General features: G+C 38.4%; 1 protein-coding gene across 1 annotated transcript in view; it reads right to left on the bottom strand.

The window, feature by feature from the left end:
• Window positions 1-20,069, bottom strand: part of GRIK2 (glutamate ionotropic receptor kainate type subunit 2) — a 601,587-nt gene that overhangs the window by 262,488 nt on the left and 319,030 nt on the right. Inside the window, exon 9 of the mRNA XM_077811691.1 lies at window positions 11,581-11,694. Coding sequence (XP_077667817.1) covers window positions 11,581-11,694 — 114 coding nt within the window. The remainder of the gene's footprint in view (window positions 1-11,580; window positions 11,695-20,069) is intronic.

Raw genomic sequence — 20,069 nt, 5'->3', positions numbered from 1 at the left:
TGGGAATTGTAATCTTTAGTTCTGCTCACTATGACTACTGGAGTTAAAATGCTGCCATATCTAATTAACATTTACGTCATAGGTAAGGGGTACACAAAGGGCTTTCACAGTTGGCAGTCACAATGCAAAAGGGAGAGATGAAGTACTTCAGCAGCTACAACCAATCAAAGAAATGTAATGTCCTATTCTGACCTCTCGTAGCCATTTGGGCAAGAGTATATTTGGTACAGGTGCCATGGCCAGGGACAAATGATTTCTCTACACGTTCAATATAGCATTGTCATTGACACAAGCCCATAGTGGATGTCTTTGTCTGGCACCTTTAAGGTACAGTTCAAAAGTCTGCCTCATGTGACCTTTCCGGTTCCAAAGTGTGTAACCACCATTATACTTCTGTGCATTATTTCTTAAAGCACTGAAAACAGAGTTCAGCTTTCCAGCACTGTCATCCTCACCTAAGCGCTTAAATAAAATATTTTGCCCCCAACAACAAACTTTTAACTTTAGCCAGATTGTAAATTAATTGGACTGCATCCCAGACAAGCTTCCTAATTTCAGTTCCACCAAAGCAGAATGTTTTTTAGTGGAATCCTATTTTTACCAAAACTAATTCATTCAAACTACGGACTGCAAAATCATTAAATTGTTACACACTGCATAGACTTAACCTACTTTCAGCTGAACTGAATCATACACCTTGTGTGATAATCAAAGAACATCAAAGTCTTTATTAGTTCTCATTATAATGAGAAGCAAAATGTTCTGTTCTTCTGATGCATCTTTAGAAAATCTGCAATACTGTGGAAAAAACACAGAATAGGATTGTTTTTCTCATTCAACAGGCAGTATCAGCATTTTTCTAGAGGCACTTATTTCTGTGGTCTTCACAAACAGTAATCATAGAAATTTTGGGTTGGAAGAGATGTCAAGAGTCATCACTCCAGTCCCCCATTCTGAGACAGGACCATCCCTGACAGGTGTGTCCAACCTGTTTTAAAAACCCTCCAACGATGAGATTCCACTATCTTTCCTAGAAGCCTATTCCAGTGGTTAACTATCTTTAGAGTTAGAAAGTTTCTCCTAGAATCTAACCCAAATCTCCCTTGCTACAGATTAAGCTCATTATTTCTTGTCCTACCTTCAGTGGACATGGAGAACAAATGATCACCGTCCTCTTTTTAACAGTCCTTAACAAATTTGATGATTGTTGTTAAGTTTCCCCTCAGTCTTATTTTATCAAGACTAAGCATGCCCAAGTTTTTAACCTCTCCTCACAGGTCCGGTTTTCTCAACCTTTTACCTTTTCTGTTGCCCTTTTCTAGACTCTCTCCAATTTGTCCATATCTTAACTAACATGTGGTGCCCAGAATTGGACACAGTACTCAGGTAGAATGGGACAATTACTTCCCATGTCTTACATAATAAACTCCTGTTAATACCCCCAAGAATGATACTAGCCTTTTCCCCAACTGAATCACACTGTTGACTCATATTCTATTTGTGGTCCATTATAATCTTGATAGCAGGGGTTTTCAACCTTCTTTTCATGAGTGGACCCCTAAAAAATTTCAAATGGAGGTGCAGCCCCCTTTGGAAATCTTAGACATAGTGTGTGGACCCGCAGGGGTCCATGGATCACAGGTTAAAAACCACTGCTCTATAGCCTTTTCAGCAGTACTACTGCCTAACCAGTTACTCCCGATTTTGTAGTTGTGTGTTTCATTTTTATTTCTTAAGTCTACTACAGGGGTTGGTAACCTTTGGCATGTGGCCCATCAAGGTAATCCAGTGGCGGGCCAGGAGACATTTTGTTTACATTGACCATCTGCAGGCACAGCCCCTGCAGCTCCCACTGGCCACGATTCGCTGTTCCCAGCCAATGGGGGCTGCGGGAAGCAGTGCGAGGGACGAGCTGGCTGCCACTTCCCACAGCTCCCATTAGCCGGGAACAGCAAATCATGCCTGCAGATGGTCAATGTAAACAAAATGTCTTGCGGCCTGCCAGTGTATTACTTTGATGGGCCGCGTGCTGAAGGTTGCAGACCCCTGGTCTACTACTTTGCACTTGTCTTCACTGACTGTCATCTTGTTGATTTCAGACCAATTCTCCAATTTGACAACATTATTTTGAATTCTAATCCAAAGTGTCCTGCTTGGTGTCATCTGCAAATTTTATAGGCATACACACCAAGTTATTAATTAAAATACTGAATAGTACCAGATCCAGGACAGAACCCTTCCAGATTCCACATGATATGTCATAACGAACTGATCCCCACAACATTCCTGTGAGGAGGAAAGTATTATCTCTATTTCAGATACAGGGGACTGAGGCACCAATGAGATCATGGATAACTGGTCCGATATCCTTTAGTATGTGTGTTACCGACCTGGAAATCAGAGCAAACACTTCTGATTCACTATCCAGAGCCTTAACTGCATGGACATCCTTTCTCCCAAAGCTCATGTGATCCTTCAGCTCAGCAAGTGATTTTCATTAGAAAGTATATATTGGAGAAAAATAACTATTTTATTTTGTTGCACTGACTCCAAACTACTGTAGTCTGTACTAATGCCAGTGCATTCCTTCATACACTCAGGTTCCTTTCAACCCTTGTGTATATCTTTAAGAGTAACATAGAACATATACAATATAGATTAAATTTGTGTCTGTCCAGTGGGTCAGCACAGGCTCTGTGCATCATGTAAGTTACACTTAAACCCTCTTCTGAAGGCTTACATGGTACACAGCCATTGTGCTGGGTCTCAGCACAAGGGAGATTTTCAACACAAGTTCTTCATATTTTGAGCACCATAATGTACGGAGTAATTGTCAAGACTACAATTTGTCTGCTAGGAAGAAAAAGGGGATCCAGACCTTTCCTGACAGACACCACCATCTTAAATTAGAATAAATTACCGGTAGTCTTTTGAGGAAGTACAAGCAATTTTCTAGAGTTAAAACACCCAGCAGATATCAATTACTTGATTAATCAATTTCTCAAAATAGGTTGCTTGACCACACAACTAAATGATCAGCAAATGAACTGTGAAGGCTAGATAAAAAATTCTTTCCTCGGTGTGCAGCACAACTATCATGGAATGAAAGAGGAAAAAGCAGACATTAAACATAAGACTGCAGTTCCTTGCACATGAAAAAAAAGATATCCTTTTTCTCACAAATGTGGAAGAAATTCTTGTAAAACTAGGTTTTACATATAAGAACATAAGAATGGCCATACTGGGTCAGACCAAAGGTCCATCCAGCCCAATATACTGTCTGCCAACAGTGGCCAATGCCAGGTGCCCCAGAGGGAGTGAACCTAACACGTAATGATCCATTGATCTCTCTCCTGCCATCCATCTCCACCCTCTGAGAAACAGAGACTAGGGACACCATTCCTTACCCATCCTGGCTAACAGCCATTAATGGACTTAATCTCCATGAATATATCCAGTTCTCTTTTAAACCCTGTTATAGTCCTAGCCTTCACAACCTCCTCAGGCAAGGAGTTCCACACATTGACTGTGCACTGTGTGAAGAAGAACTTCCTTTTATTTGTTTTAAACCTGCTGCCTATTAATTTCATTTGGTGGCCCCTAGTTCTTATATTATGGGAACAAGTAAATAACATTTCCTTATTCACTTTCTCCACACCACTCATGATTTTAGATATCTCTATCATATCCCCCCTTAGTCTCCTCTTTTCCGAGCTGAAAAGTCCTAGTCTATTTAATCTCTCCTCATATGGGACCCGTTCCAAACCCCTAATCATTTTAGTTACCCTTCTCTGAACCTTTTCTAATGCCAGTATATCTTTTTTGAGATGAGGAGACCACATCTGTATGCAGTATTCAAGATGTGGGCGTACCTTGGATTTATATAAGGGCAATAAGATATTCTCTGTCTTATTCTCTATCCCTTTTTTAATGATTCCTAACATCCTGTTTGCATCCCTAATGTAATTCCGTATGGAATATTGCATGGATACATATAACGCATACCTAGTTTCCACAGGTTGGGAACTATGGTGTAAAACTAAAGAAAATATTAGGTGTTTAAAATTCAAATCAAAATAAAAAAAATGTTGAAAACACTCAAATTTGTAAAAATGATGGTTTCTTCTTGAAAAATGGACATTTGCCTGACAATAGGTCTTGTTCATTCTAAAATTGTCCTATTTTAAGCAAAAAAACTGATCTTTAATTGCTTTTTTTGTTTTAGATATTAACATTGAAGAAATATGTTAAAATTCATATGTTGCTTTTTTTTAAAAAAAATGTGAAAAATAGAAAAGTAGCTAAATAAAGTATTTTATTCTTGCTAAAGACTGACTTGCACACTCCTATAACACGTAGAATAAAATGCAATAGTTTCTATCACATCAGCCAACTATACCTGCCCATTATATTCACTTGCTGGAAAAACACATCTCAGCCGAAAGTGAGGACAACCATTTGGGACAATTACTCAAAATATAGGGGGCATTTCAAATACACAAGTGATGTCATACTTTGACACTCATCACAGATAAATAAATGTCATTATGGAGCTATCACCATCATAAAGGTTGAACCAAACATTAGATAGCTTTCACATCAGAGGCCTAATTATAAAGCATCACAAACATATAAGACATGTATGTACAAAGCCACATAACTCCAGAATTCCCTCAGTCCATGGACAAATTATGCAAACAAAGGCATTTAATATGTTTAAGGTGACCTCAGCAACAGACTGTGAAGTTCTCAGAGGATTTATCAGAACTAGAGCTGGCCAGAAACTGGAATTTCCATTCAGTGGGAAATTCCAAAACAAAAAACAAACAAAAACAAACAAAAACCACACAGCACACACTACAAACATTCCAGAATGGATCAAACCCCAAAATTTCAATATTTCCACAGAACAAGAATTCTGACATTTAGTTTTGACCTTTTTTGAAAAGTTTCCAAGGCTCTCCAAGCTTCTTGGAGTGCAGGCAGTCAATCAGGTAAGAAGATGAGCAGCCCAGGAGCATGGAAGTCCTGGCTCTGGAGTAGTCTACACTGCAGCTGTGAGAATGCCTCCCAACCCGAGGTAGCCAGACTCATGCTAGCAGGGCTTGAGATAGCATGCTAAAAATAGAAGTGTGAACATTGCAGCTCCAGCGAAGACTCAGGCTAGCCAGACCCATAGGGTATGTCTACTCTGCAATGTAAGCTCAGGGTTCGAACTCAAGCTCAGGTCTAACCCCGCTTCTGTCTACAAACAAATTGTGCTAACCCAGAGTCTCAGGACCTCACATGGGGTGGAGTGTTTGAACCTGAGTCAAGCTGGGACCCATCTTAGGTGTAGCCCTCCTTGACTTGTGCTCTGGAGTCGGCCAAAAGTATCCCACAATCCCATGGGCTGACTTTCTATGTCCTTTGGACAATCAAGTTTGGTGGACAATCAAGTTTTCCCACACTGCACCATGAAGAGGGCTAGTGTGGCTACATTTTGGGAGGTGCTAGGAAGTTTGGGATATGAGAGGGCCCTCAAAATGAAGTGTAGACCTTGGAGCCCCAAGTTGGGACCTAGCGTTCAACAATTCTAATCTGGGGTTGCAAATGAGTACAGATGCTCAAGCCTAGGTTAACAAACTCAGAGTCTGCTAACTCAAGTTCTACTAACCCTGGGCTTACACTGGACAGTGGGTTATGTCTACCCTGCAATGTCCACACTGCTATTCTTAGCGTGATAGCTCGAGCTATGAGTTTCTCTACATGGGCTGGGAGACTTACTCCCACCTGCAGTGCTGATATACCTGAAGGTCCCTGGTAGCCTTTGCTTCCTATGGCCTGTGCTATGGAGTGGCCACTTCTTGCCTTAGAATCTATGAAATGCCAGTTTGTTTATTTTTTCTCTGGGCATATATAGCCATTTACAAAAGACAAGGTAGGAAGCAGGTCATAGTCACAATCTTTAAACTACCTGCAACCACCTTTACTATATAAAAGAAAAACAGTATGTTTGGAATTTTAGAAAGCAGTGAAACAAGCAGAAATAAGGTTCTTAAAAATAACAGCTCTTGGCAAGCAGGCCAGACAGCAAAGGAAAATAACCAAGGTATCATCCATGCACATAATACATACACAGTGCAGTAATGGGGCTGATTTAAATGAGATATTAGCCCTGCTGCAAAATCCATGCTGTCAGGGTAATTGAGCCAAGTAGCCTTTTCTAACAATATTTTAAAATGCGAGAAAGGAAACAAAAGTGTAGAAATAAAGCGAAAATGATGGTTTTCCATGCTATATCTTTGCATTTCTATAGTTGCACTGGAGATTCTCTCTCTCAGATTCCCTGCCTATCGATGTAGTATCTAGCAAAGTGGCTGGCATATACCATGTGTTACAGATGGATCAGCAATGGCATACATCTGGCATGCCAGCTGTGTAGTTTTCCACACTCTCTTTGTTTTCCCTAGTTTTCAGCCAGCACTGATACCACGCTGCCCTTCAGAGGCTATATTCTTCCTTGACGGTACCTTAGTGACACTGGACAAAGCAGAAACGTTAACAGGAGTAGCAGCACAACAAACATGGGCCTCTAAATTAGGTTGGTTGCTATTCTAGAACCTGCTACAGACACTTTTGGAGGGATCCTTAAAGCTATAACTGGCTAGTACTCTCCCCTGTGATTTTAACTTTTCCATTATTTTTGACAGCTTTGTTCCATACATGCAGTCTTTTACAGTGGGCTGTATAGCTGAAACTTCACTAGTATAATACGGTGAAATAAAAAGAGAAAAAAAAAAATCTCTTGCCCACATTGTTGACTGTCCGGAGAATAGAGACAATAATATGTGTCTTACATACAAATACACTGATTAAACACAAAGAAATGATGCCACAATGCAAAGCACCACACCTACTCTTTGTGCATTCAAAACAAACCACCACATTATACACTTGGTAGAATTCAATTTTTATTTGTTATAATTTTGATGGATAATATTGAGGTTAATTTTTAAGCAGTTTTTATTTGTATTTGTTTAAATTTTCACTGTTGCACAAAATTCTGATTTTTATCAATTTAAGTCTTCAGATTTGTGGGAAACTATGGGAGAGTGACAGACAATAATTATTTAATGACAATAGACATTGACATTCAAAATGTTAAAGCTTTGCAAAACACTAAAACACAAAATGTCAACATCACATGTCAAAATAGACAAAGTAAATATCTCTCAACCAAACCATAATCATTATAAAAGCAGCATTTTTCTTACTTTGCCTACCTGTAAATTTAAATTATCAATGGAAATCTTTTTTGTCAGTTTGTGTGTGTATGGTGAAGTTGACATTTACCAACTTTTACTGATAAAAATATAATCTTTCCAAGCCTACTTATATATCAAAAGGCGCAGAAGAGGCTTTTGGACCTTCAATTATTTTGAGCACCTCCCTCCCCGTTTCTTTTGTTTTCAGTTAACAAGAATTATTACAGTTACCCAAGCCTTCAGCAAACAGTAATTAAGGTGTAAAAAGGGAATTACTGCACTACAAATGAGCAGCTAATAACACCCATTTGAATATCCTCCAATTTCTTTTCTTAATTATGCATTCCATTTGGAAGTGTGGGATGAAGACAGATGTTTACACAACCAGCAACCAAAAATTACCCTGAAGAAAATGTAGCTCTTGTCTACACTGGGAATTTGCCCCAGTTACAAAAACTTATGTGGCCATTCTAATGCACACCTCTGGCACATACAGGCAAAGCCACTAGTTGCACTGATGGATTTTACCTTTTTGCAAAGCCAGCATTCTGACTAAAATAATTACCATTCTACTAAATTAATATGACATACATGCTAAATTGATTAAAATCTTGCTAACCCATAGATCTCAAAATATAATTGTTAACGGAGAATCGCCAGTTAGAGGGGATGTTTCTAGTGGGGTCCTGCAGGGTTTGGTTCATGGATCAATATTGTTATCACTGATATGGAAGAAAATATAAAATCATTACTGAGGAATTTGGCAGATGATTCAAAGATTGGTTGGGTAGGAAATAATGAGGAGGCCAGGTCACTGATACAGAGCAATCTGGATTGCTTGGTAAAATGGATGCACTCAAACAACAGGACTTTTAACATAAGATGTATGCACGAACATACATCTAAGAATAAAGAATGTTGGCCATACTAATTGGACTGGGTATTATATTTTCTGGAAAACAGCAACTTTGGAAAGGATTTTGGAAACATTATTGATACCAGTTGAACATGAGCTCCTAGTGTGACATAGTGGCAAAAACATCTAAGATGATACCTGAATGTAAACGAAGCATTGGGGGTGGGCAGGGAGGAGAGCATTATTACCTTAGTATATGGCATTAGTGAGACCATTACCGGAATGCAGCATTCATTTCTGGAGTGCACGTTTTTTAAAAAGGATGCTGAAAACTTGAAGAGGGCTTAGGGAAGAAGTGAAAGAATGATTCTGTAAAACACATCTTACAATGAGAGACTAAAGAGTTCAGTCTTAAGCTTATGGAGAAGAAACATAAGAGATGATGTGATCATGGTCTGTAATTACCTATACAGGAGGATGATGATATTGCAGGGTTCTTTTAAATATAGCAGCCAAAGTTCTAAAAATATCTAATGGCTGGAGGTTGAAGTTAGTTATATTCAAATTGGAAATAAATTGCATATTTTTAACTGAGGATATTTAACCATTGGAACAGGTTCCCAAGGGATGTTGGTTGAGGCCCCATCGCTTGGAGTCTTTACATCAAGAATCAATATTTTTCTAACGCATATGCTGTAGTTCAAACAGGTTTTTGGGCAAGACGCAAAAATTATTAGGTAAACTACTATGGCCTGTGTTATGCAAAGCGGTCAGACTAGATAAGCACAATGGCCCCTTTTGGCATTATAAATCTATTAACCTATGAAAATCCAGTTTGAAATTTTAAAATAAACCTAAGTTGCCAGCATTGTCTGAATGTCAGTTCAGATACGACACAGAACCATCACCCTTCTGATTGGACAGCAGAATTAGAGGAATAGTGTGCATGCAATGTAGTTGCAGCCGTGGCGGGCCCAAGATATTAGAGAGACAATGTAGGTGAGGTAATAAACAAATATATCTTATTGGACCAACTTCTGCTGGTGAGAGAGACAAGCTTTCAAGCTGCACAAAGCTCTTCTTCTGGTCTGGAAAAGATACTCCCAGTGTCACAGCTAAAAGCCAGGTGGAACAGATTGGTTTAGCATAAGTAGTTAGCACACATTCCAGGTGAAGTGGACCATTAACACCTCTGCAGTCATAAGAAAAAAATGGGATTAGTGGGTTTCAGATTGGTTTAATAAGCCATAAACCCAATGTCTCTGTTCAGTCCATGATGTTTAGTGTCTAGCAGAATTATTAATTTAAGCTCTCAGGCTCCTCTTTTGAAAGTGTTGTACAGGTTGCCTATAAGGATGAGGACGGATAGATCAGATAAGAGTGACGGCTTTGTGAAAAGTGTTCATCCTCAGATAAAATGATGTTTTTGTCTTATATCATCATATATATTATATATTGTTATCTTTTCTGGCAGGATCTTGTAACGTTTTGAGTTGGTATGTGCCGGTCTCTGGGGAGCTTGCTTCTGATGATGAGGTTGGATGGGTTGTTTGAAGCCCAGAAGTGAAAGCAATGAACCCCCACTTCTGGTCTTCAAACAACCCCCAGTCTCTCTCAGCTCATCATCAGAAGCAGGCATATCTCTGCTAACTACTTATGCTAAACAATCTATTCCACTTTGCATTTAGCTGTGATTCTCTGTGAGTACTGAAGAAGAGCTCTGTGAAGCTCAAAAGCTTGTCTTTTTCACCAACCGAAGTTAGTCCAATAAAAGGAATAGTATGTTGCATTCTGATACCTGTAAATGCAGAATGGTGGGAGTCAAGTAGCATAAACCCTTGGAGAACTTCTTTTGAGTTAAAATTAAAATTACTGTTTTAAAATAACAGTACAGATATTACTGAATATTAATTTGTATTATCATTAAAAATATACATACAAGAAAGTTAAAATACCTGGCTCTGTCATAAATATAAAGGGAAGGGTAAACCCCTTTGAAATCCCTCCTGGCCAGGGGAAAGCTCCTCTCACCTGTAAAGGGTTAAGAAGCTAAAGGTAACCTCGCTGGCACCTGACCAAAATGACCAATGAGGAGACAAGATACTTTCAAAAGCTGGGAGGAGGGAGAGAAACAAAGGGTCTGTGTCTGTCTGTAGTCGTCTTGGCCGGGGATAGACCAGGAATGGAGTCTTAGAACTTTTAGTAAGTAATCTAGCTAGGTATGTGTTAGATTATGATTTCTTTAAATGGCTGAGAAAAGAATTGTGCTGAATAGAATAACTATTTCTGTCTGTGTATCTTTTTTGTAACTTAAGGTTTTGCCTAGAGTGGTTCTCTATGTTTTTGAATCTAATTACCCTGTAAGATATCTACCATCCTGATTTTACAGGGGGGATTTCTTTGTTTCTATTTACTTCTATTTTTTATTAAAAGTCTTCTTGTAAAAAACTGAATGCTTTTTCATTGTTCTCAGATCCAAGGGTTTGGGTTTGTGGTCACCTATGCAAATTGGTGAGGCTTTTTATCCAACATTTCCCAGGAAAGGGGGGGTGCAAGTGTTGGGAGGATTGTGCATTGTTCTTAAGATCCAAGGGTCTGGGTCTGTAGTCACCTAGGCAAATTGGTGAGGCTTTTTACCAAACCTTGTCCAGGAAGTGGGGTGCAGGGTTTTGGGAAGTATTTTGGGGGGAAGGACGCGTCCAAACAGCTCTTCCCCAGTAACCAGTATTAGTTTGGTGGTGGTAGCGGCCAGTCCAAGGACAACGGGTGGAATATTTTGTACCTTGGGAAAGTTTTGACCTAAGCTGGTAAAGATAAGCTTAGGAGGTTTTTCATGCAGGTCCCCACATCTGTACCCTAGAGTTCAGAGTGGGGGAGGAACCTTGACAGGCTCACTGGTGTTAATTTAGTAATGAGGATGAAAATAATGTTGAGGAAAATTGTTCATTTAATTTAAGATAATTGCTAAGAATAAAAATCCTTTCATATGATTAAAAAGAAGGCTTACTTAAAATTTTCAAGATAATTCTGATTAAAAAGACGGAAAACACTTGCTACTGTTTGTGACAATAAAACCTTATGGCATTATCGACTGACAAAAGTAGGGACAGTGTTCTGAATTTGAGTCAGTGGTCTAATCATCTTTCTAGTTGATTTGAATCAATACATTTTTTTTTCTAAATATGACATTAAAAAGTCTCGATTAATTTGTTTTGTACAATTTTTTTGCCAATAATAAGCAAACCTAAATTATTAAATGAGATAGCACTAAAGTGAGAGTAAATTTACATCAATTTAGACCAGAATAAAAATCCATGACTAAATTAACACTGTAGCTCATTCATTACAAAGTAATTGCTAAATAACTGTAAAATACATGACATATTATTCATTACCGATGTAATTAGTACAACTTTTTCTATCCACTTTTATGTACATCCGTATTTCCAGAAAAGGAATGCAAATATAATTACTTACCAAGATGGTAGTAACAATTAAAGAGCGATTGGATAGGGAATCTGTGATGTTTGCTGGTTTTCCTTTCTGATTCTCTGTCATGTTAAGGCCACTTGCTGGATCCCAAGTTCCAATCTATAAAAACAGCATATGCACTTTATAAATTGTCCATCAATTCTATTAGGCACCTAAGAGAGAATACTGTAAAGGAGAAGTTAAGACTGCTAACGCTTATTATTCACCTCTACTACATTATCTGCTGCCGTTATATTAAAGTCTGCTTGTTTAAAGTATGATTCACTGTACTTCAAATTGTGCCTGGTGAAGTGTGACATTAAGGGCAAAATGATGCAAAGAATTTCTAAAGTCACTCTGAGTGCTTAATTTCCCATTTAAACTTTCATTCTCCTAGATAAACCACCTCTGATGATAACTTGATAGCAGACGGGAATTCATTTGCAGAGCTTACAGTATCCCTTCTGAAAATGGATTTATCCCTTCTTCTCATCATAATTAGCATAAGGGCAAAAAAAGATATTTTGGGGAAAATATTATGGGGAAGATTCCAATTTTATTAAGTGGAATAGTGTGATTGATTTGCTGATAAGATTCTGTACATATATCTTCTGACACTTAGGGCCTTGAAGTCCTTATCCCAGAAACAGTCAATAGGAGTTTTGCCTAAGTAAGGAGTTCAGATTGTGTCTTATGGGGCTGCATTACTCCAGTGTTATGCCCACTAAAATCAACAATTACATGAGTGTAAAATTTGAATAACCAAGTGGTAAATCCATACCTTAGCACTTCTCTTTAGGTGTAAGACTATTTTGGTTCCCTTGTCTTATTTTAGTTCATTATGGTGTATAATCCCCACTCAGAACACTGACAAAATTGGGTCAGAGATGCCTGACGCACCCAGTCAGTGTCCAACCTGACGCTTAGACTGTGAGAGCTGAGCCTTGTGTAGGAGGGGATCCCCACCACTGGCTCAATCAATCCCTGTGCCTGGTGAGGTGGTGCCACACCTCAGCCCCTGGGGTACCCAGTCACACTCTCATCCCTCCCCTTCCACCTCCCATGCCGTTGCCACCCCTGAGCTTCTCGCTTTCCCTTTCTCGGGGGTGTGAAGGGAGACCCTCAGGAAGCAGTATTTGTTTTCCCTTTCCTCACTGCTGCTGAACCCCCTCCACCCCCCTTCCTGGGCTGCTGTACTCCCTACACACACACACACACACACACACGGGGTGTGTACTCCCCCTCTCCCCCCCCCAACACACACACACACACACACAGTAGTGCCACTCAGGGCAGTTTTTGTTCAGAAAGGGCCTTAAGCTACTTTTCATACACTGATGTGAGCTCTCTTCCTCACCCCTCTGGAAAATAAGGTGGAGCGCCTTTAAATCTGAGTAAGTAAGGAACTTGAATAACCTTACATAGTAGCATGTTTCAGTTTGTACATGTGAATATCCTTTGGGGAGTAACTATTACTGAATTTCCAGACCACAGGGTTCTAAAGCAGTGCTGCCCAGTCAGTCAACGCAAACTGGAAATCAGTTGCAAGGGGGCAATCAGAAATTGGCACCCACTGGCTAAAAAAGCAGCAAAATCCTGGGGTGTTAGTAACCAGCAGGAGCCCAGGCAGGGAAGGGAAGGAACAGCTCCCCGCCTCATTCTGCTGCTGCCTCCATCACTCAGCCACCCATAAAACGGTGGGCAAAGTGCAGAGATGTTGGGGAAAGCAGTGATAGGTCACTTGTAGAAGAGAACTGGCAAGAAGGGGAGAGATAAGGTAGGAGCTGGGGAAGAGGAGGCTGAGACTAGGGGTGACCTGGGTTTGTCAATGCTGTTCCAGTACAAGACTGAACTGGGTAGGGTTAGGTTAGGTTAATCTCCACTAGCTTTCCAGCATATTCAGCGACTATAGCCTCGCCTCAGGAAAGTAGTCTATGAATAATACAGATGCAGATCTCTAAGGAGATACTTATGGGAATTTCATATGTATATATTATCCATTTCAAATCTTAAATTCAGGAAACAATATTTTATTTTATTAAGCCTGCCTAAAAATTCTGATACCTGTAGGCAATTAAAGTAATTTCCTCCACTACATCTTTCAACAGGGGGAGGGATAGCTCAGTGGTTTGAGCATTGGCCTGCTAAACCCAGGGTTGTGCGTTCAATCCTTGAGGGGGCCATTTAGGGATCTGGGGCAAAAATTGGGGATTGGTCCTGCTTTGAGCAGGGGGGGTTGGACTAGATGACCTCCTGAGGTCCCTTCCAACCCTGATATTCTATGATTCTATGAACATAACATGTGTTTCAGTTAATCTAACCACATTTGTGAGTCACTGAGGATTACCACATTAGAATTTTGGTTTTCCTTAAGCAAACCTATCTAGTCTCATAAGTGGTTGCATCATTTAAAGGAGAATTTCTTTTTGTGTAAAAAAAAAAATCCTACTATTTTCTCTAAATAGATATACTGATAGTTGCATGTTACTGCATTCTGTTTATCTTTTTTGAAAATTGTGAATAAAGAATTTTAAAAATTGAAGGAAATGGAGGGCCAGACTGACATAGGTGTGCCATCTTATACATTCTCTCTTTTGGGTGAGCAAAGCGTCAACAATTTATACCATAGATATGATAGACACTGTTATTGTTCGCAAGTAATACAGCATATCAACATTCTACTAAAAGCTATTTCTCCATGAATAAAAGTAAAAGATGAAGATTAACGTTGGCACCAAATCCGCAGCAGTCAATTTGTTTAGTGCAATTGTTTTAATTCTCAAACAGTCTTAAGAACTGAATAGATTTAGTTATGTATGTTTATTAAAACTGGAAACCAAATAATTCCCTTAAGGCAAAAAATGTAGTGGAATCCAACCAAGGTAATTTATTATGTATAATTGCAATCTAGCCTCTCTATGGCAATCTAAACATGTTGAGTATTATAAGGTACAAGTTTAAAGGAGGTTTACATAGCAATTGCAGTTATGAGCAAAACTTTATCATCAGATCTAAGACAGTTGTGGAGGAGAATTTAATCTTCAAATCCTTATTCACATAAGTAGCCTTATGTGAGTAGCCTCATGACGTCACTTAAATTACTCTTGTGAGTAAGAATCTCATGTGAATAAGGGTGCATAAACAGGCCCTAAACACTCACAATTTCTAGTTGCAGCCAAAGAAAACTACAAGTATATGTTCCTACAGGATACATATTTATAAAAAATTAGGCTTTTGGACTACTTGGAGATCAACATTCAGCATTGACTTTCACATTGTTCTCCAATAGAAAGGCAGCCAGCAATGTCAAAAAGGTCTTGGGGTGCTGCTAAGATACAGATGAACCAAACATAACAGAAGGGGACGAGGAGCAGAAAATGGAGAAATCTTTATTGAACCACAGATAAGACAGTCAGTTACTGACTCTCAGAATTATATTATTATTAAGGGTCTATTTAGCTTGACATATTGCGGAAATTGCAGATTCCACAATATTAGGCTTCCACTGCAATTTTGACAGCGGGAGCCCTGCCATGTGCAGGGCTGACAGTGGGAGCCCCCGGGGCAGGAGGGGTGCTGTCAGCCCCAGGCCCTTGCTTTCAGCCATGGGCAGATGATATTGGGAACCGCTGCTCTGAGCCTTGTGTTCCTGCTCTCAGCCCCAGGCCCCTGCTCTCAGCCCCGGGTGGCAGACAGCAGAAAATCACAGGAAAGTAATAGACTTTATTACTGCAGTTATTACTTTTCCATGGTTTGTCCTCAACTCTGCTGCAATTTTTTGACAATCATCCCGCAATTCAAGTAGGGCCTTAATTGTTATGTAATTAATCTCTACTAACAGAACTGTATGTCTTATGCCTAAGAGAAATCAGTTATTTGTAGGCAGGTATATACACAGTTCCACTGGGTCAATCAATCAAATAGATCCTTTCACTACAATATTAACAGGGTTTTCGTGACATTTATCTGACACTGGCTCAATATAAACATAATAAAAAAAACTGAAAGGATATCAGAAGTCTCCTAAAAATATTCAGTGTGTTCTCCAAAAAAATATAGAGTTCAGCAATACCAAAAGATATGGTCTGGAAATATCCACTTGCATTTTAAAATGAATTAGCTTCATTTGTGCTCAAACATCTTGTATTCACTTTCCACAAAGATTAGAGTAACTGTTCACACATGTTCATGGAAAGAATTTCAAACGTGAATAAAATAAGTTTGAATTTGCACAATTATTTGTGCCAGAAAAAAAAAAAAACCTTGGAAGACTAATGTAAACACTATCAGAATTCATAAATGAGCAGTTAGTCGAAGGTGTGGAGAAAAATATCACTGTGCAAAGGAAGGCCCGCAGATTCTATAGTAATCTAAAATAAAGTATCTGGGAAAAGGCAGTGATTTAGCTTAGTTCTTCTGAAAGCTCCAGAACAGCCTCAACAAATCTGCTGCAAAATGTTTGAAGTGGTCTTTTTTGTGTTACCACATATCATGTTGTAAAGATCTGCTTTTAGTCATGTCAATAACAATCTAGCAAAAAATTATTTGTGAAAAAATTCTATTCCACTTTCTGTGGAAATGTAAGAAATCAAGTTTTTAGCCTCCTGTTGAACACCCTCATATTCCATTCGAAGCTACTATATTTGCCAGGAACAATCTGATTTAATACAAATCCTCAGACTCTGTAAGACGTGTATTGTACTCATATTGAAACAGAGCTTGGCTGAATTCATGTCTAGACTACAGAGGAATTTACTGTATGTCAGTCAAATGAGACTTTCTATGCAATTTATTGCCTACTTAGACCGTAGATAAAATGTCATTTTTGTAAATAACCAAATGCTCTTTCGCTGTTATTTTCAGAATTACCCTCAAAATGTTGACATTTTTCTGACTGAGAGGTGCCCAAACATGCATGTACTGATCTAGATGTGGTGCCTTTAGTGTTGCAATAAGAGGGATCATCATCTCGAGGGTCTGTGATGCAAATTTGTCAAATGTGCAGCCAAAATCACATTGGCTTTTTGTCCCATAACACATGACAAGCTCCTATATAGTTTGCTGCTCTCTCATTTTTTTATAGTTATTAGACATTTCTATAGTGCTTATTCAAAATCTGAGCTATCATCTTTTTGGTATTACTACTTCCCATTTAAGTCCTTCCCATTTAATCTCCGAGTTCCATATTCCATTTTCCTCAAAAATATTTAACTTACTTGTTTGAAACTCATTTTGTTATTGCACATATTTCTGATCTCTCCAGATTTTTGTTCATTTGTTTGTCCTCTCTGGCATTTGCATAGTAATATACTTTCATATTTGTTAATTTAAGTAATGTGCCATGCACTCCTCCTTCCAGGTCATTAATGAAGATATAAAATATAACCCAGTCCTGCAGTGTAATACTGGACAATATTTTTCAACTCAATTCATGCCATATATTCATGTCTTTCAGCCAATTTTCAGTCCATTTGATAGTGTTCTTGTCCAAGGCAATTTTATTCTTGTTTCGCTAGTAATATTTCATGACACAATGTATCAAATGCTATATTAAAGTCCAGGTATAGTGGGGACCAACTTAAAGTAATTTTCCCCCGCAGAACAGCCTTATTATAAATTATGCTTCACTATAATCAGAGTGATAATTTGCTTTTTATAATAGATTGACAGTCCCAAATTGTTGCACTGTACTTAATTTAGGTTTCACTATGTCCAAATTCATTAAGGAGATTCTGCTATATGTTGTTTACTGAACTCTAATTCTTCATTTTCATGTATTATTTTAAAAAATCAGGTTTGTCTGGCATTTCTTGCTATTTGTACATTCATAGTGTTTTATTGCTTACAGGTCTATTATTCTCTAAGGCCAATATTTTTCAAAAATGGGAGCATCCAGGAGAATTAATCTGGATTAATTTCAGGTGAATTTCAAGTGGATTCGTTAAACCATATTAAATCTCTGTGTGAACACTCTCCTGCAGAATTAAAGTGGTGGTATTTCAGTTTAATTACTTTGGAAAATAATTACACTAAACCAAATTAAGGCCATTTTATTTCTGAACAACAGGAATTTAATGTGGTTTAACTAATCCACTTCAAATTCACACCTCTAGTTAATTCAGATTAATTTTCCTGGATGTCCTCATATGGACAAGCCCTTAGGCATGCTCATTCTGATGCAGGATCATTCCCTACTGCACTATCTAAGGTTTTTATTTAGTACAGTTTTACGAGTCCCAAGAGATGGGTCTTCCACCACTTCTCTTTGAAGGCTATTCTGCTGCTTGAGCCACCTAACTGTGAGAAAGTTTACCACAATATATAGCCATAATTTTCCAGTTTGTTAATTTCATAGTTCTACTCACTTCCCCATCTTTGTTGTGTGTACTCAAATGCTTATAAACCAATATATCATTCTGAGTCACTATTTACCTAAAATAAAATACTTAAACTCTTCAATTTTCTATGAAAGCCAATTTCTCCACCCGATTATTTTTGTTGTTCTTACTGCAGTTTGTCAATATATTTTGGTAATAACCCAAAATGAATGCAATATTTCAGTGAGGTCACAATAAAACACATAGAAAGGGATTACTAACTTCCTGCTCTGTGATACCTTTGTAGCAGGCAGCTCAAACTAGTGGTTTTTTGTTTTAGATTTTTTAACCTCCATAGCCTACTATGTCTATTTTGCCATCTCTTACTGCTTCCCAAGTTTCTCCCTCCTCTTAGGTATGTGTGTTTTAGATTATTTTCCTCCAGATGTATATCTCCAATCTTTTCCAAACTGAAAAATTTCTGACTGCATTTTCTTCCCAAATTTCTAATCTCTGCGGCTCTTTGTTTCACTTTTGTCTTGACTGTGGTTCATATCTCCTAATTTCAACTGTATCAACTGTCAATTTAATTAACATGTTTTTTGCTCCCTCTTCCAGATCTAAAATTATGTTTAATAAGGCCAGACATAACACAGATCACTATGGAAGACAATAGTGAACTACTTCCTGTAGTTCAACATGTTGCCATTTATCAATATGTTTTGTTGATGGTCTTTCAGACAGCTTTCAATCCACATGACACTGTTTCTATCCAAGTCAATTTGCATTAATTTTTCAAATAAGATTGTGAAATACAGTATCAAATACTTTACTGAAGTCCAAACATATTATATCCACTGTATTCTTTTCATCCACTAATTTTGTATTTCTATAAAAAAAAAAGCAATCAAGCTTGTCTGGCATAGTTTATGCTGCTTATTGTTCTTATACTCCTCCAGTCCTCTGTGTCTGTACCAGATGCTTGCTTTTTTATTTTTTTGTTTCCTGTATCCAACTATTTTATTCCTGTATTTCACTGTTATTCATTATTAAATTGCATCACATTGGTTTTGTTAATGCTTCTGAAACATATTATAGGGCCGGATCCTGAGAGGGTCTGAACATCCTCAACTCTCTCATATCAATCAAAGCTGAGGGTGCTCAGCACCTCTCAGGATCAGGCCCACAGTGCTACTTCATCTCTTCCTCAAGGTACCCACCAATAATAATACCCAGTTTTGATAACTGTATCCCTTCTAGTTATTATGTATTCCCCGTATTTCTTGTAAAGTACATAAATACTTATGTTTGTTGTTATATATGTGTATATATATATACATATGTGTGTGTCTGTAGATCATTTCCATCCTTTCTCATTTTCAAATAGGAATCATATACCCACCACCCTAGCTTAAAATCTATTTAGCAAGCTCAGTTTTAAATCCATGTTTGTTAATTCTTCTGATGAAATGGAGATCTGTTGCAGACCATTACCCTCTCATCAAAGAAAGCCTTGTAGTGCTCCATAAAAACAAGCTCCTTCTCTCTGTTCCATCAGCTAGTACTCACTGGCTATTCTCCAGAATCAGTCTTCTCCCTTCTTCACACTCACATGTGGCACAGGTAGACTCTCTGTGATGCTCAGCTGTATTGCTGCCATAATCAGTTCTATTCCCATGCCTCTAAAGTCATCCTTGATTCTACAGAACTATTAGCCCCACTTTTCTCATTTACTTCCATGTGGACTGCAATAAGTGGATATTCATTACCATTATTTAGGTTCTCTTTGGCCCTTCTTGTAGTATTCTTTTTTCTGTCTAAGGATCCAGAATATTAAAAAAAATGACTCTGTTGATGGCTTGGACCATATTTCCATAACAACCATTTGCCAGTCAAAATAACTTAACTCTTGCTTCTGGTGGCTCCCTTTCAATCATTACTCAGGAGACTGATTGTCCTCAGTCTCCTTTTAGTCTATTTATTCCCTAACTCATGAAGGCCAGAGTGTGTGTCACTGGTGACTAGGTTGAACAGCTCTGTCATAAATATAAAGGAAAGGGTAACCACGTTTCTGTATACAGAACTATAAAATCCCTCCTGGCCAGAGGCAAAACCCTTTCACCTGTAAAGGGTTAAGAAGCTAAGAGAACCTTGTTGGCAATTGATCAAAATGACCAA

This window comes from Eretmochelys imbricata, chromosome 3 (genome assembly GCF_965152235.1).
Source record: "Eretmochelys imbricata isolate rEreImb1 chromosome 3, rEreImb1.hap1, whole genome shotgun sequence".
Classification (NCBI taxonomy): Eukaryota; Metazoa; Chordata; order Testudines; family Cheloniidae; genus Eretmochelys; species Eretmochelys imbricata.
Note: the sequence above shows the minus strand (reverse complement) of the source record. Positions and strands in the feature narration are given on the sequence as shown.